The sequence below is a fragment of the Euprymna scolopes genome, chromosome 7, assembly GCF_053919585.1.
Source record: "Euprymna scolopes isolate OS-2025 chromosome 7, ASM5391958v1, whole genome shotgun sequence".
NCBI lineage: Eukaryota > Metazoa > Mollusca > Cephalopoda > Sepiida > Sepiolidae > Euprymna > Euprymna scolopes.
Window position 1 is genome coordinate 132,683,335 of NC_136488.1, and position 22,546 is coordinate 132,705,880.

The window sequence follows — 22,546 nt, forward strand, 5'->3', positions numbered from 1 at the left end:
AAGCCAAAAGACCAAGTAAAAAAATTGCATATTATATATTTATCGTATATTATATTAAGACAAGATGTCATATTCCACACATCGCTAAACTGCTGATTCCAAATTCTAAAATAAAACCATTATTCAGAAAGCCATTCTTAGTATTCGGAGGTTGTTTTTTTATATAATCTTCAGTTAAGGAAGTGATTTCAGGAATTCATATAAAAGTATTATGTACTAGCAGATACCCAACATAGGTGGAAATACATTGAATGTTTCCTAGCAGAATACCCAGTGTTGACTGGGATCGGATAAGATTGGTTGATAAATGTACTAGTTTAATAGCCGGTGTTGCCCGGGATTGTATTACATAGCTGCACTAGCAGATTACCGGTGTAGCCCAGGATTTGATAAAATTGGTGTATATATACTAGCAGAATACCCAGTGTCGCCCGGGATTGTATGACAGGTGAAGTATAGGTCCGATTCGACAATTTTGAAGGTGCTTGTGCAGTATAAGTCGGATTTGAAAAATTTTAGGGTACTTATGCAGTATAGGTCCGACTGGACAATTTTGAAGGTGCTTGTGCAGTATAGATCGGATTTTAGAATTTTAAAGGTGCTTGTGCAATATAGGTCCGATTTGAAAAAAAAAAAAAAAAAAAAAAAAATTTGAAGGTGCTACTTGGGAATACAAAATTTTTTATGTAGATCAACAAAGTTAAGCATCATGTTCTTGGTCATTATCAGATGGGTGAATACTTGGGTATACCAAATGCTTTATGTAAATAACCAAAGTTAAGCAACATTATCTTGGTCATATATATATATATATATATATATATATATACACACTAGCAGAATACACAGCGTCGCTGGGATTAAATGAGGGTGGTAGAATGAAAAGTTTGTCCTGGAAATGACTTAAACAATTTTCAATCTCAAAATTACTTTATTTGTGAAGTTTATTCCAGATATGGCTGAAACAGTTTACAATCTCAAAATTAGATTAATTCATATACATTGTTGGTTTTTCTATGAAAGTTTACTAGGCCAGTTTCTGTAGGAGGTGATCCATATTAAAAAATTTTCTATACTTGGAAAACCTGCTCAGTTATGTTCCAGAAATATCATTTCACTTAAAAATATGGCATTGGTAGTCGAACAGTAATGTGGTATTTTGTAGTGAAGCAAGGGTTGTCTAATCACTAAACTTAACACATTTGTGTATTTGTTTGTAAAACCTACTGAGTAATCTTCAGAAAATGACAAATTAAAAAAAAAAAAAATTTGTCGGTAGTGGGGAATTAAAATGAAACATGTGAAATTTGATAATGAAGCAAGGGTTGTCTAATCACTGTGTCAATGTATTTATGCATAAATTTGAAAATCCTACTGAGACATTGTTAAAAACGGTCCTCGTGACGACGACCGGTTCTACGCATTCGTCAGATGTCATGACATTTATTTTATTTAGTTGAAAAACTGATTAAATTTCATGTACGTTGCGTTAGCTCAGTTGGTTAGCGCGTGGGTTTGAATCGTGGTGTGAGATGTCTTTCGATTTAAATATTGAACCAGTGTTATTTAAGCCATTTTTAATGTAACGTTCGTTTTTGTTTTTTGTTTTTTTTTTTTACTTCGCTTATCCACCCCCGACCACACACCCAAAAACACCCGGGTACCCACCGATTTTTTTTTTTTTTTTTTTTTTTTTTTTTTTTTAATTTTAATATCGAAACAGGCCTATTTAAGCCATTTTTCACGTGTTCGTTTTTCTGTTTTTTTTTTTCGATTTTTACAATTAACATCGTTCGTTTGCCTTATGTTAGTTTTTGTTTTTTCGATGTTTTGATTCACATCCCCACCCCCTCACCCCCACTTAAGTTTTAACGTTAGTTTTTGTTTTCTTTCACTTCGCTTATAACAAACAAACCTGGTCATTGACCTCATTTGCTGAATTGCTATTGCTTACGTTGTCGTCGTAACGCTCGACAACTTCCGTGTTTTCATTATCCAAAGGTTTTGGGTTTGAATCGTGGTGTGAGGTGTCTTTTTTTTCTTTCAATTTTTTTTTTTTTTTTTTTTTAATTTTAATATTGAAAAAGGGTTAAGCCATTTTTCACTTTTTTTATTCAGATTTTTTAAAGAAGTTTTAACATTCGTTCTTTTTCCATCACATTCGCGTTTTTTTTTCCCCCTGATTTTTACTTTAACATCGTTCGTTTGCCTTACGTTAGTTTTTTTTTTTTTTTTTGTAATTTTTTTAAAGTTTTAACATATTTAATATTTAAAAATATTTACTTCGATTATGTTTTGATATATCCGATAGTTAATCAACAGAGAACCACATTCTATATAAAAGCATAATATAATGGATACACACTGGAGTCAAAACAATGAAAATGTTGTCCTAGCTCTGGTAATTACTAACCAGCAGAATATTACCATTGTTGATCAAGAGAAGAATCTATGGAACCTGTGTAGGCAGGTTGATGTATGTACATAACCTCTGTCCAGTGAGGGTTGTATTTCATGGAGAGAAATATAAGAATGTAACGAGTTGTAAAGACCTGCATAGATCTGATGACCTCAGACAGGTCTCTATGGACAAATTTATCTTTCATCGACCTTTGACAGCTAAATATTTTCATTTACTAGCTAAATAGAAAAGTTACTAGTTAAACCTGTGATTTAAAAAAAAAAAAAAAAAAAAAGTGACCACTTTGTTCTGTGACGAGTATGTACATCATAAAGATGTTTCTGTAGTTTCTTTTTATAAGTATACTTCTAAAATATTCACTGAATTCGATGTTGAGAATTGAAGATATTTGAATTTCTTCAGATGTTTTTCAAGTCTTTGTTAAAGAGTATATTGTTCTGTTAAACTTTCGTTTACATTTGAATTTTCTCATTTAAAAAAAAAAATTATTGAAAAAGTATTTTTATCTCTGTAATAAGATTTGAAAGATTGGCCAAAAAAAACGTTTTATTTCTAGTCTCCACTTGGAAAAATCACTTGCAAATGCAACTGTTTCACTCACAACATAAAGCCCTATCAAAGGAAGCTTAGATTGAGATAGTATAGGGAGATATGTGCAGAATAGTAGACTTGGATGGTATAGTCACATTGAAAGAATAGATGAGGGTTCTTGGATTAGTAAATGTAGAATACTTAAGGTAACAAGTTCTATTCATATGGGAGGAAGTGCTAAAAATGAACTTACAAATCAAGTTTGGAAGTCAATTTCTAAAAGCTGCCGAACACATTTGCATGTTAGATTTCTATTAAACTGAGTAGAAGTCTCCATAACTCTAGTACTTTTTATTTTTTTAAAATCAAAGTTTAATCGTTCTTGTATATTACCAACTAGCATTTAGGTGAAATGTTGTTCCTTTTTAAGTAATCAAACAGGATAAGTAAATGGCACAAAAAAGTGATACATTTTATCCGTAGCAGGGATTGGTTCCATGGTAGAGCTTCGGACTTGAGACTTAGAGTACTGTTTTAAAATCTCACTTGATTCAGCCACACTGATTTGTAAACGAAACGGGTGTCTATAGATAATTACAGTGGAATCTTGGGATATGGCATTAATCTGTTCCAGAGTTGTGATTGTAAGGTGAAATCACTGTACGGTGAGAGGCCTAAGCAAAATTTTATACAGTACAGCATTAAAAATTAGTAACAAAATACAGTACAGTATATAATACATGTGTATATAATCAAATAACACTGTAAGGTGGGGCTAATATCGTAACCAAGGGCCGGAAAAACATTCCACATAACCTGAAAAAAAGTATCGCGGGGTCACCATATCGCAGCCTTGAGCCCCTCGAGAGGCATAGACCATCTACAACTTTGTAGATGCTTTTGTAACAAGTTCTTTTTTTTGGGGGGGGGTGAGAACGGAGGCCCCCACATCCAACCTTCCCGGCATACAGCACCTAGCCTTCCCAAATTTGCTTCTGGGGTTTAATTTTTATATCTTACGGCAATTTACATCAAAATGAGCCGTAATTCTTTAATTCACCCTTGTATGTTTGGATGTAGGAAATTTTGACATAAACCCTGAAGGCAGAATTGAGATTTTTGTCATGTATTTTCTTCCATGATGCCATATCCTGCAATGCAGTCAATTATCTTAAAATGGAATTTACCAAGTAACTTAATACCTTACATGCTAGGCACCTGGTGTTGCCCACTCATAAAATGATTAAAGATATTTTGATTTATGCAGATTTCATATTCTATTTAATTCTCTATCGATTATTGTAAATTATATTGTACCCAATGTACAATAGTGACTTCAGAAATAAAGACTTGGGTGTCATGAATTAGAATTAAAACCAGAACACCTAGCACTCCAGTTTTAGTTATGTGAGCTATCGTCAGATAAGTAGTTAAAAATGAATCAACTTTAATGTATAAGTTTTTTTTTTTTTTTTTTAAGGTCTACCTCTTGTAGAGAGTGCTGCCAAATTTGAAAAGTTCTGGAGCATTCGTTTGTGTTAAGATGTACAATCTGGAATAATAGAATTGTGAGCTTTCAGCCAATGAGAATGGGCAGAATTTAAGGGAGAATTTATTTTTGATTCGTGAAATAGAAAGATTATGTCTGAGTTTATGATCCCGTTATGAAGGGTGCAAGCGCAATATCTGTAGAATGTGTATACTTCCTGCTGATTTTGACTGGGGGCAGTAGGACTTCTATTTAGGGGGGAAAAATAGAGATGCTGTGATGGTGTTGCTCCTAGGATGAAAGTTACATAAGATAGTGGCTAATATTTTAGACATACATTTGTATGTGGCATATGTTGTTGCAAACCCATGATACTTTGATCCAGAGGGGAATTTCTGCAATCAAAATATTATATACAGTTAGTTGGAATTTCGGAAATATAAAAAGTAATCCATTATTTAAAGTAAAATAGTGCAGTAAAACGTCAGAAACTATGCAGGATACACTTACAAACTTCATACATGTTTGTAAACAAAGATACTATATTAATTCTTCTGGAGGTCTGTGGTGTATATATAAAGTCTTTTTTTTTTTTTTTTTTTTTTTTTCTTTTTTCTCATTCTCATTGGTTGTTTTAAAGTCGGTTGCTAATAACATTTTTTTGCTTTTTCTTATATTGAACCAGTTTTTAAAAGAAACCGGTTATATATTTTTCATGTTTGTTTTTCATTTTTTCTGTTTTTATTTTCAATATTGGTATTTAGTTAGAATTCAACCTAATTAAAAAAAAAAAAAAAAACAAATGCAGAAAAATCTTTGATTCACGTACCCGCCAAGGAATGGAGATAGTTTCCAAAAATCATGTAAATTGATCTAATAGTTTTATTTTTAACTAGGAAAATTAAATTGAATAAGTAAGCAAAAATGGACTGTCTTGTGTCAACATTTTGAAATAAGAGGGAGCAGGTAAATAAGTAAAAAAAAAATTCAAACGTGTAGTGCTACCGATTTCACATTAATCATTTTAAATCGTTTAAATGATTTTTATAAAAATAAAACTCCTTGATCAATCTCTACATCCTTTTTGGAATATGACCTCTGACCCATGATGGATACAGATGTCATCAAGGTGGGTTTTTTATGTTGAATTCTCTAATAAGAACCAAAAGTTTTAAAATACCTTATTTTATTTATGACTTTTTAATGTCTTCTCTTTAAGCACCGGCACCGTCTCATGTACTCTCGATATTGGGAACGAAATGCATTGACCGTGGTCGTCATGCTCATAAAAAGCAGTGGTTTATACCTCGAGGTGGTCCAGAAAGCTGCCAGTCCTTATCCAACTTTGATGACCCGAAAGTTGCGATGGAGCAAATTTCTCCCAATCAGATTGTTTTCTCTTTTTGGATTCCTGGACCTAAAGGCGGAAAACAACTCGACATGTCACGGTGGTTCCAAAATGTCATAGCTGTCCTTCAACTAGAAATTGCATATGATGAGAATCATCCAATGTGTAAGTATTTTTGCTATTTAATTTTTAAAGTAACAATTTTTTTTTTTTTTTTGTGATTATATTATAGATGTATTTGGTTTGATTTTAACTGATATCCAAAATTATTGGTTGCCCATTTTACTGGAATATATATATATATATATAACTGTGCAGAAAGTCAGAAAAACCTTGGTACCGTCGGTTTCAAGCCTAACATAAGGGGGACAAGTTGATGGTAAAATGTAAAACTATCGTCAGCCATATTTTTTGTTTATCTTTCCGAGAAACTAGGACCGCATATATTATCTCTAATGTTCATTTTTATTAAATCACTAGCGAGGGGTACCCGGCGTTGCCCGGATGTTTTTCGGGGTATGTGAAAAAACCCCGAAAATGTGAAAAAAAAAAAAAACGAAGCCTTCACGACGCGCAGTTCGAAAATAGTAAAGTGTTTAAAAAAAAACAAAAACAAAAAAAAACAGGTGCGTGTTTTTGATTGATGTGACGGCGATAGGTATTCAGCAGTTAGCATTTTGTGCGGGACAGTTTTGAATGAGGTGAATAAATCGGTTTAATTGTTTTTAAAAACCGGCTCCCTGTTTATTAGGAGGAGCGAAATGAAAGCTACCGTCTGATATGACGAAGTCGACATTGAACAAATGTTACTTAGCTCTCTTGAGACAACTGGCTTTCGGCCTGTGATTAGTCGAGTTTTGCTTTTTTTTTTTTATACCGAAAACCGAATGTAACGCGTGGGAAATGTCAAATAATTAACGTTTGAAAGTCAATAAAATTAAATAGACAGGCGAGCTTCGTGGGTAACTCTGAGATATTACAATTTATAGATGATATAAAAAGTTTTAAGTTGTGAACCGAGCAAGCGCTTCTCTGAAAGAAGCCTTTTGTGGACATCGAGGAAAAGTGTACATACATACATACATACATACATACATTTTCGCTTTTATATATATATAGACTACCGTACAGTTTTAAATAAATATTAAACTCTTATATTAAGAATTTTTCTTTATAATCAAGCACTTTGCTGGAATTCGTTCCCAAAAACAGTGAACAGTATTCATTCAGACGGATGTTTGTTTTTTTTGTTTTTTTTTTTTTTTGCTCAAGTGGACATTAATTCTGTAGGATTTCAAGTGGCTCGCAATCAAAGCATGAACTGTTGTTTCCAAATAAGCCATTATTTCATGGAGGCTTGCAAATTTCTTGGATGATCTCTTTCCTTACCCAAGTATTTTTGTACTGCAGATCTGCCATCTGTAGCATACACTTATGCATCTCCCACAAAACATGCAGCATTTTGCACGTTTACATTTGTAGCTAAATTGTTTTTGGGGAGAGGGACAAGATACTTAATCTTTTTTTCCTCTGTTTATTCAACAATGAAAGTGAAATTTGTTGATTTGAATAAATAGTATGCAAAACGGTAAATTTTATAATTTCTAACGAACTTCGAATGCTCATAATTTGGTTGCTAATTGTGCTACCAAAATATATTTGGTATCATTGTCTCAGCTGAGGAGGTTGTTTTTGTCATTGTTTATCACTGCTTTGTTTACAATAACCCATTCACATCACTTGATCAATTGTCACTAAACTTGGGTAAAATATCTCTCAAGGACACAAATGGTGAATGCCACACTTTTGGAGATAACTTTAGTTTTCTTTGTGATATCAACATTGCTCCCTGCCCACTCCCAAGTGTTGGAAGTAAAAAGAAAATAAGGAAATAGGTTTATCAGCTAAACCAATGCATAGTAAATTGTTCACCAATGTACACAAGGGAGAGCTGAGGTAGGGGTTGTAATCAAAGTGTGGCAAATGGAAACAAAAGGATAGTGTCCGGTTGATAACTATGGAGAGTTGGAATTAGTTGAAGGAAGTTGGCTCATTCTCAGAGCTGAAGCTGGGTGAGAGTACCTATTTACTATGCCTCCCCACGGGACAGTTAGACACCAGGGTCGTTTTTTAACGTGGAGAAAAGGTACAAAAACAAAAATTGTCTCAGTCGTGAAGGATTTCTCCTCCACCGAAAGAGAAAATGGAAGTGCAGCATCTGAAGAACAGATGGTATTTATTTGCTCCCCCACTGAGCAAATTAGGCACAAGGCCGTTTTTAATGTGAGGTAAAAACCAGCTCCCCTAAAAGTAGGCAAAAAGGGGGCACTCTGGTTACCAAAAATAATAATTGTCCCAGTATAGAGGGTTTCCCCTCCATTGACCGGTACAAATTATCTTAAGTGCAGCATCTGAAGAACAGATACTACACTTTGATCTTGACCAAAAAGGCCAAAAAGAAAATCGCTGGGGATTGATGCAACCAGATGGCTATTTAGACTGTTGGGGGTCCTATTTCTACATTACAGTATCAGATGCTCTCTCGCACACGCACACCTGCCCGGAGCTTACTTGATTTACATCAAGTACTTGTTTTATCGTAGCACGATCATGAATGCGATTGGGTAACCATTGTAGAGACTTGCTACTTGGCCTGTATTGTAGCTAATAAAGTGCTGTATCTTGTATGATCTTGACTGTTGATGTTAAAAATTTTGGTCATGGTCAAAATTGAAATTCTAAAAAAAAAAAAAAAAAGAAAAAAAAAGTTCTTTGATTATGGTAACCAGCATGCAACATCTCACGCTGATCATAATTTTTTGCAGCTATTAGCATTTTCATAGCAACAAAAATGCTGTATGAAAACTGTTTTCTGATGAAGGGATGCAGCCTCACTACTTGTTCATGCTTTGCAAAGATTTATTTGGCCATATTAAAAGGTTGGTTCATATTGAACTAGCAGGCGGGGGTGTCCAGCTTTGCCCGGGCGTAAAATAAGCTGAAGTATGACATTTTAATTTTCAAAACCGAAAACAAGTGTAGCATTCAAAGCTGGCGATGTTACTACTGTACCAATGTGACGCACGTATAAACTGATTAAAAATAAACTAAGATGAATGTACAAAATGTATTACTATATTTTTTTTCCAATTTTGACCCTTTAAAAACTATTATAATCAGCTAACGACCCATAAAAGAACAGTCTGTAAAAAATCCAATCATTTGATGTCCCTAGCGCCGCACTGCGACTTTTAATTTTGGAAGAGATAGTTTGAAAATATGGAGACACACAGACATATAGCTTTTTATATATTAGATTAAGCCTATTTTAAAAAATTAAATTTGAGAAAAATCTGTTTTTACCATTCACAGAAAGATATTATGTTCCAAAAATTGTGTAAATTAAGTTGTTTTAGATAGAATCATTTTTGCATGATTTTTAGCAATTTTTTTTTTTTTTAATAGGAAATTGGTTATCACAAGATGGTTTATAGTTTGTATTGAGTTGTCTTATTTATAAAGCATGACAGTTCAAACATAAAACATGGCTTAGTCATAAAATTTGTTTTTAAAAAAAAAAAAAAAATTTTCTAAATATTTTTGGAATGACATTTTTGTTCCATGACTGGTACGTACATATAGTTTTCTTTAAAAAAAAAAAAAAAAAAAAAAAAAAATTGTTTAAGTATAATTCTAAATAACCACCAAAAGATTTATAAGATATAAAAAAAACAAACAAACAGTTTGCTTTGCTAATATTGTAACATAGCGTGGATGGTTATATGCAGATGCATGTGAAATAACGTCACCGGTAAAGAAAGACTATAAAAAAAACAAAAAACAACTATCAGCAGGTAGATGTGCAGCACAGAATGAAATGTTTGAGATCATGTGGGTGACGTCATTACTATAATAAGGAAATGTCTTTACAAAGAAAAAGCACAATTTTTTTTTTTTCTATTCTCAGTCTACTTTGCGACTGACCATTTGTGTTGATTTTAGAATTAGTATTTTTGTATTTTAAATAAGTTTCTTTACTGATGTACCATGTATGTTTTCATTAACAAAATGCCAGTTTTATTTTTTATAAAGAACTTAAATGTATCCAATTCATTAAATCATCTAATATGTTAAGATTTTGTTCCTTAGAAGCACTGGTTGAATTTGAATTAAATAAAGATATATCTATATTTTTATAAAGTAATAGGGTTCGTGTGTTTCTGTCTGTGTGTACAGCTCTCCATCATCAACGAAATATAAAGGAGGTAAGAGGGTAGATCTCTCCTGGTAGAGAAACATTAGAACCCATTTTAGGATGTTTCTGTTATAGGAGACATAAGAATCTTTGCCTAATTTCTTTATATACTAGTCTACAAACCACCCCCATATCGAATGACTTATGCTCATTTGCATATCACATTATATTAAATCTCTTTAACTAATTACCTCGACCTTATTACATATTGGAAATATTCTAATCATTTCAACTGTACTATTTACAAAATCTATTTAACATTTAATTATTTAATATATTTTCATTTAATTTTATATTCGATTTATTTCACTTTACGTATATTATCAAAACAATTCATTGGCGAGCAAAGCTTTATGTTTTGGGATTGTATTGAAAATGTAATGGAAATTTCAATTTCGTTCCGTTTTAATCTTTTATATTTTACTTGCCAATATAATTGAAAGAATACAATTCAACTATCGTAATTTTATATAAATAAACAAAAACAAATATTTTAAAATAAAACTTTATTAAAAAAGAAATAATTTTATTTTTAAATGAAAAAAATCAATTTAGTAAAATAATTGTATTAAACACCCCCAGCCTTGTCAGCAAACCTGTAAACCTATAAAAGTTAACATTTCGAATGTAAACAGTGATTTTTCGATTTTGTTAGCGCTTGCCGCAATTAAAGACAATTAAAACGGAACTAACTTTATTTCCATTCTATTTTTTAAACAACCCCCAAAACATAACGCTCTCTTCCAGTTATAGCCAATTTTTTTTTAATTAAATAAAACAGGTCAAAATAAACAGATAAGCGCATTTTCTTTTACATTTTTCTTACAACCATTTACAACCAACTGCAGGATATCGTTACTTTTGTGGGGTTGTTTTGAAAATGGCACAGAGATTATAATTTCGTTCCAATTTAATCTTTCTGGTCGAGCCTATTTCGAAAGCCTGTCTTATCATAGATTTGAACTACAAATAATTTATTACATTTTGATTATTACTATCTTAAGACTTAAAGCTTATATTTATTTCATTTTTCTATTTATATATTGAATTAGTTATTTCCAGTCTTATTTAAACTTAGTGCTTTCTTTAAACCGGATGAACCTTTTATAAAAATATGAGTTTAACGTAAAGAACACGAACAAGGTTTTATTCAACTGAATGTCTTCCAGTTTACTAACAAAATATAAAAATTTAAAAGAGATATAAATAATAAAATAAAAAGATTATGTAATTTAAAAGAAATACACGTACTCACAAAAGCAGAACTTTTTTTACACATTTTTTTCTTTAAAACCATAACAATGAGACTAACAATTACCTAGATCTTAGTAATTATTTGTTTTAATAGAACTGTTTTAATTGTACTGTTTACTTAGTTAACCTAAGTTGGTATTACATTTATTTTACATTTACTTTTTTTTTTTTTAATTATTACTTTTAGACTGTGACGTTTACACCCGGAAGTAATGAGTCACACGTAGGTCGCTTTTATTCATTCCTTTTGGTCAAGATCAAAGTGTAGTATCTGTTCTTCAGATGCTGCACTTCATTTTCTTGTTCTCTTTTGGTGGAGGAGAAATCCTTCACGACTGAGACAATTTTTATTTTTGTACCTTTTCTCCACGTTAAAAAACGACCCTGGTGTCTAACTCTGTCCCGTGGGGAGGCATAGTAAATAGGTACAATATAATTGTTTATAATTGTACTATTCAGAAATATTATTTATAGTTCGTCCATTTCAGTTAGTATACATTTCCTTTACGCTTAATTAATTTACAATCATTAATATCGTTAAACAATTCCGTTTAAAACCGAAATTATGCCACCCAAACGAAGTAGAAACGAAAGTGAGGAAGAAAGAATGGAAAGATTGGAAGCTAATAGACTAAGAGTTGCTGCAATTCGCTCCAATGAAAACAATTCAGATAGAGAAAGACGTCTAGAACTTAACAGGATACGTCAAAGAGAAAGGAGAGCAAGACTGTCAGATTTGGAAAGAGAAACCCAACGTGAAGCTGACAGAACTAGACATGCTGTAAGGCGGTTAAATTCATCACAAGATGAAATTCAAGAAAGGCAAAGATATGCACTGGAAAGAGAAGCAATATTACGATCGAATGAATTATATGAGGTAAGTAGACGTACACAAGGTCAGTTGAGAGTGGCTCAACGACATCAGAATGAATCGGAAACCCAACGAAGCTTTCGCCTATACCAAGGGCAACAACGAGAGGCTGCATGGAGAGAGAGTATGACTTTGCCCCAGCAATTGACAGAAAACGAGGCAGCTAGACAACGAATGACTGCTTTGAGACACCATGAAATAGAACACTGCAATAGAAAAGGATTGCTCTACAACAAAAATGACTCTCTCACTACAGCTGATATAGGAAAAATGGACAAAGTATGTCAACATTGCTCAGCTGTAAAATTTAAAGGAGAAACCCCTGGTTGTTGTTGTTCTTCTGGCAAAGTTGTGCTTGATAGCTTTCCACCACTGCCTCAGTTGCTTCAAGATTTGCTCTCCGGCAATGGTCCCATCTCTAAAGATTTTCTGCAAAATCTACGCAGTTATAACAATTGTTTTGCAATGACATCATTTGGTCACAAAATTGCGGCAGTACATGGGTGGAATCCTTCTTTTAGAATTCGAGGCCAGGTTTGCCACCAGATTGGGAGTCTTTTACCACCTGAAGATGAAACAGCAAAGTTTATTCAAGTCTACTTCTTGGATAGTCTGGAAGAGGAACTACATAATCGGGGACGTGACAGTAGACTCAATAGAGACATTCTCCAAAGTCTGACTGAATTTTTACATGAGAACAACAGCTTCATTTGTCAGCTGAAAACAACAAAGGAGAGGATTGAAGAAGAACACTTGGTAGAACATAAAGTTGTCATAAGGGAAGACCGAAGGCCGCAAGAAGAGCATCCACGGCGATTCAATGCTCCAACAACAACGTATGAGATTGGAATATTAATGGAGAATGAACCAACAGCTAACCGGGATATTGTCTTGCGTTTTAGAAATGATACATTAAAATGGATCTCCGAACTACATCCCCTCTACGATACTTTAATGTACCCGTTAATGTACCCCTATGGTTCTCCATCTTACAACATCTACATGAAGGCATCCAATGGGCGAAAAGTTACCCAACAGCAATTTTATTTGTACCATTTAATGACTCGGCCTGGAAACTATTTTCTCTGGTACCGAAGGCTATTTCAACAATGGCTGGTGGATGTGTACTGCAAGATTGAAACAGAACGTTTACAGTTCCTGAGGCGTGAGCAACAGACCCTGAGAGCTGACAATTATAGCAACTTGAGAGATTCAATTCTTAGGGAGGATGGGAATCCAGAACAGTTTGGTCAACGAGTTGTACTTCCGGCAACTTATACAGGAGGCCCTCGATACATGTTTGAGCGTCAAAGTGATGCCATGGCATATGTTCGGCGAATGGGCCGAGCCGACCTCTTCATCACGTTCACAACAAATCCAAAGTGGACAGAAATTACAGAAAATTGTCTTCAAGGGCAAGACCCTCAGGATCGTCCAGATATTGTTGCCAGGGTTTTCAGGCAGAAGCTAAAAAAGTTACTTGAATTTATTAAAAAAGGAGGATTTGGCAGGTTGAGGGCTTTCCTGTACAGTATTGAATATCAAAAAAGAGGACTGCCGCATGCACACATCCTCACCTGGTAGGCCCCAGAGGACAAACTTCTACCAGAAAAAATGGATCTCTGCATATCTGCAGAGATCCCTGACAAAGAGGAAGATCCTGATCTTCATGCTAAAGTGATGGCACATATGGTGCATGGACCTTGTGGACCATTTAATCCAAATTGTCCATGTATGATTGACAACAAATGTTCCAAAAAATACCCAAAAGAATTTCTTCAGTGTACCGAGCAAGGCCAAGACTCTTACCCCAAGTACAGGCGAAGAAAACCAGAAGATGGAGGCCAGACTGGTACAATAAGGATGAAGAGAAATGGTCGGTATGTTAATCAAGAAATAACAAACCAGTGGATTGTTCCGTACAACAAGGTCCTCCTTCAGCAGTTCAACGCTCACATTAACGTAGAAATTTGCAGCTCGATCCAAAGCATCAAATATGTCCTCAAATACGTGAATAAAGGATGTGATCAAGCAGTGTTTGAACTACAAAGAACTGATGGAGCAGCTAACCAACAAGGCCAAGTACAAAGTCACATTGTGGATGAGATCCAGCAGTTCCAGAATGCAAGGTATGTCGGCAGTTCAGAGGCGGCCTGGAGGATATTGGAACATCCCATCCATGAATATTTCCCCCAAATTGTACAACTTTCTGTTCATCTTGAAAATGGGCAGCGTGTCATGTTCTCAGCTGATACTGCTCTGGAACGAGCCCAAGGTCCACCGCCTGCCACAACTTTGACAGCATTTTTTCAACTCTGCCATGAGGATGACTTTGCAAGGGGTCTCAAATACGTAGAAGTCCCTGAGTTTTACACTTGGAACAAATCGACAAAGAAATGGATGAGAAGAATGCGTGGGGTACAAGTTGAAGGTACTGAAAATGATGATGTATGGAAGGCACCATGCATTGGGAGAATCTACACGATTAGTCCAAAAGCAGGGGAGTGTTATTTCTTACGCCTGTTGCTCAATGAGGTTGCTGGTCCAACTTCATTTCAAAATTTGCGAGCATACAATGGTCAGGTGTTTGAAACATACAGAGCAGCGTGCCTTGCTCGAGGCCTTCTAGAAAATGACCATCACTTGCATCAAGCAGTAGGAGAGGCAAGTGCCACTCAATCACCTTCAAATTTGTGAAGCCTATTTGTGATAATTTTAACAGCCTGTGAGCCAAGAAATCCTCTTGAGATCTGGATGGCTTTTCGTGATGTAATATCTGAAGACATTCTTCACAGATACAGGCAAGAAGTTAACAATCCAGAAGCAGATTTTAATGAGGACATCTACAATAAAACTCTTTGTCTAATTGAAGAAAAAGTTCTCCTTATGTGCGGTCAACCATTGGCAAGCTATGGATTACCTGCACCAACGCAAGGGAGAGATGAAAGATTCGCGAGAGAGTATCAACGTGAAGTTACTTATAATCTTGAAGAACTTTCCCTACAAGCAGAAAATATGCAAGAAAAACTGACCGATTCTCAAAGAGAAGTTTACAATTCATTCATGGCAATGTTGGAAGCACAAGGTGAAATGAACAAAAACATGATGTTTCTTGATGCTCCAGGTGGTACGGTCAAGACTTTTGTAATCAATTTGATCCTTGCAAAGATTAGATCCATGAGAAAGATTGTGCTTGCAACAGCATCCAGTGGCATTGCTGCTACTCTACTACAAGGTGGCCGTACTCTTCACAGCACTTTTAAAGTACCCTTGGATACTCATCGAATGGATCAGCCAGTTTGCAAAATTACTGGTAACTCAGCCTTGGCAAATGTAATTAGAGACACCTCTGCAATCATTGTAGACGAAACCCCAATGACGCACAAGAGTGCTTATGAAGCAATTGACCGAACACTGCAAGACATCACAGGAAACAAGAATCCCATGGGTGGCATTCCAACCTTATTTTGCGGTGATTTCCGTCAAATCCTCCCAGTGGTTAAAAATGGCACAAGGGCTAACATTGTCAATGCAAGTTTGAAACAATCCTATCTCTGGAGGCACGTTATAGTGAAGAGACTGACTACTAATATGAGAGCCTATATCTCTGATAACACAGCTGCAGCAGACTTCTCAAAATTGCTTCTCCAAATCGGTAATGGTCAGTTTCCTATCACTTCTTCACCTGACACAATTAAGATTCCAACTGCGCTTGGTAAATGTGTCGGTAATCAGAAACAACTGAAAGACAAAGTGTACCCAGACCTGCAAAACAATGGAAAATCACCGGATTGGCTTGCTGAGAGGGCTATTATTTCGCCATTAAACAGCAATGTGAATCATTTGAACAATTCAATAATGGATGAATTTCCAGGAGACACAAAGCAATACAAGTCAGTTGATTCGGCTACTAATGAATATGAAGCTGTTCACTACCCTGTGGAGTTTTTAAACTCTTTGGAGATATCTGGAATGCCTCCACACATTTTAAATCTCAAAATTGGATCGCCAATCATGATTCTTCGATCCTTGGAACCGCCAAAAACAACAAACGGAACCAGATGTGTTATCACCAGATTGCACACCAATGTACTTGAGGCCACCATTTCCTGTGGTCCCTACAAAGGCGAAACCGTTCTACTGCCAAGGATCCCCTTAGTTCCATCGGACTCAGAACTTCCATTTAAATTCCGGAGACTCCAATTTCCTGTGAAGGTGTGTTTTGCAATGAGCATAAACAAAAGTCAAGGTCAGACATTTAACACCATTGGCGTAGACTTGACATCAGACTGCTTCAGTCACGGTATGTTCTACGTCTCCATCAGCCGGACAGGAAGTTCAGAAAAACTCTACATTCTGGCTCCAAATCAAAGCAGCAGAAATGTAGTTTACCCTGAGGCTCTTCAGTGAAAAGTTCGAGAAATGGATATGAGGAAAAACTGACATGATCTGATTGTGGTAAGTTTTTAGTATTGAATGTGCAAGATAAAATTTAAGCAAGAGTTGAAAATTACTTCAATGAAAAATTTACTATGTAACATCAAGTAACCTTTCTTTTTGATGAAAATGTTTTGTGAAGTTCCTGATTGAATTTCAGTCACTACAAGAGGTAGTTAAAATGTTAATCACCTTATGCAATCGTTGCTCTTACAACATCAACTTACTGGAAAGGTGCCCACAGATTTTGGTAACCGAGTGCGCAACAAAGCTCCGTGCGAAGCACGGGTATCTTTGCTAGTATTGTATATGTTTGAAGCCAAAACAATGCATTTTCACAAAATAAACAGATTTTTGTTTGAAATTTATGTTAAAGGTCATAAATATATTTCAAAGGAAACCTTCATCTTCAGTACATCTACCCCCCCTCTTTATTTTGTAACTAGTGGGGGGTACGCAGCGTTTTCCGGGTGTTTGGAGGTGTAAAAGGAAAAAAAAATAAAGTTTTGGTAGGAAGGTAGGATTGAACCCCGAAGCCTTGACGCGAAGGTGGAAATGAAAGGGGGGGAAAAAAGCCAGCCACTTAACCATCTCAGCCACGAAGGAGAGGAATTGATACACTTGTTCAGTCAAGGTTTATAAACTGAAATATACAGGTGCTAGCAAGTGGCGTGATATTTGACCTAGTTTTGCGTTGCAAGCCAGCCGCCCCGTCATTCGCTTTTCGAAGATGCGGCGAGCTGGTACAAGTTAAATACACACGCGACCCCCGTTAAGTCGTAAATATTATCATTTAGACATGATATAAAGTTTTAAGCGACCGCCGCTCGAGAAGGCCTTGGAAAAAGCCTTTTGCAGACACACAAAAAGCGAACATACATACATACACACATTTTCGCTTTTGTATATATAGACAATGCGTTGTTTTGGCTTCAAACGTATATAATACATATTTAATTCAGCGCTTCTAAGGAACAAAATCTTAACGTGAATCTTGCGTGACTAAACGCACCGTTCAGTTTTAAAAAAACTACCATAGAAACAACAAACAGCTAATTCTCTGCTCCAACAACAACATGGCAAAGGAAAAAAGACATACTGAAGATGAAGGTTTCCTTCGAAATATATTTATGAATTTTAACAAATTTCAAACAAAATAAATATTTATTTTGTAACAATGCGTTGTTTTGGCTTCAAATGTCTATAATAAGTATCTTAATATTATCTAATACATTTCTTGTGTGAATTCAAAAGTTGGACATATCGAACTTTGATCTGCCAATTTTATTATTCAAGTGGCAATAACATGGTATAAATAGCATGCATTGGCTGAGCAAAGTGTAGTATCTGTTCTAATGTTACATGTGGTCTAGTGAGTCACTTCTAGAGTGAGACAATTTTTATTCCAATCCAGAGTACTTCCCTTTTCATATTAAAAAAAACATAACTTATCTCTAACTTTGCAAATAAATAAACATAGTTTGCTGCAGTTTATTAAAGTCTTTCTACAGAATTTGAATAGAATACTTGTTTTTGTCCTAACTTCAACCAAAGTTTTAGTCTTAGTGTGTTGAGTTTGTTTGATTCAGTTCAAATTCTGTAGAAGCTACAAAAACATGCTGTAATTTTGCTAAGATAAGTTAGTAATATTGGAACTTTTTCAATTATAACAGAAAAATCAGCATAATTTATCGAAGTGGAGTTGTCTCCCTTATAACTAAACTTCAAAAACTTTTTTTTCTGTAGAGTACAAAGTAAAATGACATCACTGCATCCCGGACAACGCCGAGTACATACAGCTATTAAAGTAATAAAGTGACTCCTTTTAATGCATATTTCAATGGAATGTTAAGATTTAATATTTTAACTTGATTGGTATTTTTAGATTTTTTTTTTTAACCACGAAAAAGTTTAACTTCTCAAATAACTCGACTGCTTTCGTGTTCCAGCTGATGATCCTACCCTTGAAATGGAGGTGAAATTAGGTTATAGAGATGTGGATGATGGTCCGAGTGATTGGAAGTTGTTAGCCGAATCTGTTGTTACCCGGAAACTTGGCTGCACCATCGAAGAGGAACAGGTAATCGTGAAATTTGTACAGGGTGACCACAAAAAAAAAACGGGCCCCCAACTCTAATTAGGCCCTGTTTCTTAGTGTTTTGTCCGAATGAAATTAAACTTTGGTCATAACTAGTTTATTATATTCAAAACATCACATCAAAACACTAGGGTCTTTGGCCTTTTTTTTTCCCGTTTTACAGCATATGTTCTAGATGGCCTCCATTTAGTTTGTTTTTTGGGTCACCCTGTATTTAAAAATTTTTTTTTTTTTTTTTTTTTATCTGGAGTTGAATTGTGAATGATTAAAAATTTATGTACAAAAAACTATACAATGGAGTGTTTTAAGGTTTTATTTACATAGAATGTATTCTAAAAAAAAAAAAAAAACCCAAACATTTGAAGATTTTAAGTTTGTTTACTAATAGTGATAGACTTTGTTCATGCTGGCAGAAGAAATTCATCCTTATTTCTCTTCAGAGAACTATGGCTCTCTCCCACATTGTGTGTGTGTATATATATATATATATATATATATATACACACACACACTACTGTTGTGATGATAAATTGGAAAAATTGGAACTTTTGGGTGTATTGGAATCTGAAAAATGTGTAGCTATTTTCCAATGCCAAAAAAGATTCCTTTAATTATCTATTTGATTTTATTTAAGACAAAATCTTCCACTGCTGGTAGTAGTAATAAATATTGCTTTTTACTGTAAAACTGAAATCTGTAGATTACCCCCCCCTCTCAAGTGTATTTTTACATTTCAGAAGATATGCACACATTTAACTTTTTTTTTTTTTTTTTTTTTTTTTTTTTATAGTAATTGGAAATAAAAATAAAAACTCTAATTTATTTTTATTTTGGACTGTGCCTTTTAATTGGATTTTTATCTATTAAATATCTGTTAAAAATCCCAGATTCTGGTACAATTCTGATTCTTTTAAAATCTACAAATTTTTTTTTTTTTTTTTTTTTTTTTTTTTTTATGCAAAAACCCATGTAATGTGTGTTTTCACAAATCTAAAAAAATTTGGAGGGAAGGGGGTGATCTGTAGATTCTAGTTTTACTGGTAGATTAAAATCAATATATTTTTTTCCATTTTTAATACCAGCAATGGAAAAAGTTTTAAACATTCTTTTTGGCATTTGAAAATAGGTACAAAATTTCCTCCCCCCCCCCTCGATTCCAATTGTCTCAACACTAATAAAAACATTTTATCTTTTTCTTAATTAGTTTTAGGTCCAAATGCTTTTTAAATTTTTTTATTTATAAAAACCCTTTATTTTATTTCAGAAAAAGCCTCAAAATCACTACAAGTGCAATATACTACCTTTCTTTGAATTAGGAAGTTGTCATTACGATTATTACCTTGTGAATATTCGCATCCCTGTACATGAACACAAGACGACAAATTTGGGCATAGGAAAATTGCAAGATATTTGGCTGTTTGTAAGTATTTTATTACTTTATTTTACAAAAGTACCTAGGATCAATTAAGGTTTAAAGATCCCACCAGACCAGTCCCTTAACCTTCCAGGGTCGTGGGGGTGCTCCATTATTCTAGATAGCATAACTTAGGCAAGAATAGCCTGGCAGTGCCCATCCCGTTCAGGCTCTGAGCACATACAGCACCTGGTATTACCAAATGGTCACCCATTTTAATATTGGCCAGATTCAACGTTACTTAACTTTGATGATCTAACGAGAACCAATGTGTCACAAGATTATGCCGTGGGAGGGGGGGGATGAGAAACGCCTTTCGGTTGACACCGGTTTACCTTGACCTCTGCATGTGCACATCTGTAAATAAAGATAAAAAAAAATTTTACGTGTTTTTTTTTTTTTCTTTTTTTCTTTGTAAATTAAAAAAAAAAACAAAAAAAAATGCATCCTACATTAAGCTGTTTCCTTCTGTTGGGGTTTTTAAACCTGAATTGATCTTATTAAATAAGTGTACTTAATTGAATTTTAAATATTTTGTTAGTATCTGCCTTTTTTTTTATACTGAACGTATATATGCAATGTATATAATAAATGAAAGATGAGGAATGAAAGTTATAACTTTGTTATATCATAAGAACAATAAGAAAGAGTAAAAGAAAGATTAAGTTCTAGACGATGGCATTTTGAAGCTAAATGCTTCTCGTCAGAAGAGAAGGGCCAGAATTTAAAAAAAAAAAAAATGCAGATCTAAAGAACTAGCTTACTAATCTTTAGATGAGAATGAAAGAATCGGATCTGTACCTGCTTTTAATTACTTTTACCATATTATCCTATTTCTTCATTTTTTTGAATGTTAAGCTGAATTTTATGTTGAGATTTAGGGGTATAAACATTCAAATTTCTTCAAATATTTTTTTTTAAACAGCCTTCGGTAAAAATGTTCTATTAAACCTTTTCTTGTTTAAATAGTTTCCTTTACTGGTTTTAAAAAAGGATTAATAATAGTTAGTAATAAGCTTTGGAAGATTGACGGTGAAGAAAACAATCTAAAAAGATGAGCGTTTTATTTTTAGTAGCCATTTGGAAAAATCATTTGTAAATGCGACTGTTTTACTCACGATGTAAAGCTGTGTGTGTGTATATATATATATATATATATATATATATATAGTAATTTATAAAATATATATGGCGATTAAGCTACGCAGAATATTCAGTGTAGCTTAATCGCCATATATATTTTATAAATTACTAACTAGCTCTACCTACGTATTGAGCACTTTTGAAGTAAATACTTAAAGTTTACGCATAAATCTATACTTTCGTATAGTAAATTTATGCGAATAAATGAAGTAGTTATATATATATATATATACGTATTATTTTATTACCGTATCTTTCTGTTAAGTTGCATTATTTTTTCAGCTACCCGGCCGTTTTTTTGGCTGTCTGTAGCTTCCTCAGACTTTTACAGAAACCAGGAATACAGTAATAAAAAATAAAACGCATATTTGCTGTACAATAGTATTGAGCACTTTGTTCAGTTTTTATTAATTACCATTTCCACTATATTTGCTTGTGTGTATGCATGTTTGTAACGCTTCTATTTTATGAGGACAGGTGTGTGGTGGGGGAGGGTATTCTTGGAAATAACAATACATTTTGTCAGAAATATCAGCGAAGTATGCCACATCTCTGCGAATGCTGTTCGTGTTTGTGGCTAATTTGTCATTATTAGCATGCAGGAATTCAATAACTGTCATAAAGCTGAAAGACACGTTTGAACATCGAACGGACTTTGGTTTTATAAATGTTCATTATCTCCATAGACAAGATGGAGCAGCCTTGTGTTTAAGGCCTGAGCTCTAATTTTTTTGACGCTAGAAATATTTAGCAGCTCTTCTAGCCTAGCTCAGTGTTTTAGCAATGAGGTGTTGTTGGTGAATTGTGAATAAATCAGGTATTTCTTTGTTCATAAGTGACACCAAACCAATATGACCAGTCATAGACGGTGTGCTATCAGTTGTGCAAAATATCGAGTGGAAATTTTTATTTTTTCCAAAAATAACTTCAATACTTCATATATTGTCTTTCTTTTGCTATTATCAACATAAACTCCTTGTACAGAAATTGTAATAAAATAAGATTGTGATCATGGTCCATCAGCTTAGATACGCTTGCCAGGACCCATTCCATAGATGAGAAAGACTTGTTGAAAATTTGAATCCGAAACCTATTAGATTCAGGAAGCACTTCAGCTTTGTCAGCATTACAGGGTGTGATTCTTAAATTTTTTCCAATTAAAAATGAGTGATGCAATCGATTTCCACATGAATTGTGAATCCCAAAGAAAATGGGCTGAGACTAACCTAGTAAGCTTTCGATCCTCCCTCTCCTCCAAGGATCTCAGGGGACCCCTTACACAAT

The 22,546-nt window shown here is 34.2% G+C and overlaps 2 protein-coding genes across 2 annotated transcripts in view; one reads left to right on the top strand and one right to left on the bottom strand.

Moving 5' to 3' along the window:
- The window catches only part of LOC145279947 (follistatin-related protein 3-like), a 221,894-nt gene that overhangs the window by 98,711 nt on the left and 100,637 nt on the right, over nucleotides 1–22,546 (bottom strand). The window lies entirely within an intron of this gene.
- LOC145279946 (protein wntless homolog) overlaps nucleotides 1–22,546 on the top strand; it is a 69,394-nt gene that overhangs the window by 14,116 nt on the left and 32,732 nt on the right. The window contains exons 2-4 of the mRNA XM_080131544.1: nucleotides 5,662–5,955; nucleotides 18,557–18,687; nucleotides 19,970–20,125. Of these exons, the coding sequence (XP_079987670.1) occupies nucleotides 5,662–5,955; nucleotides 18,557–18,687; nucleotides 19,970–20,125 (581 nt within the window). The remainder of the gene's footprint in view (nucleotides 1–5,661; nucleotides 5,956–18,556; nucleotides 18,688–19,969; nucleotides 20,126–22,546) is intronic.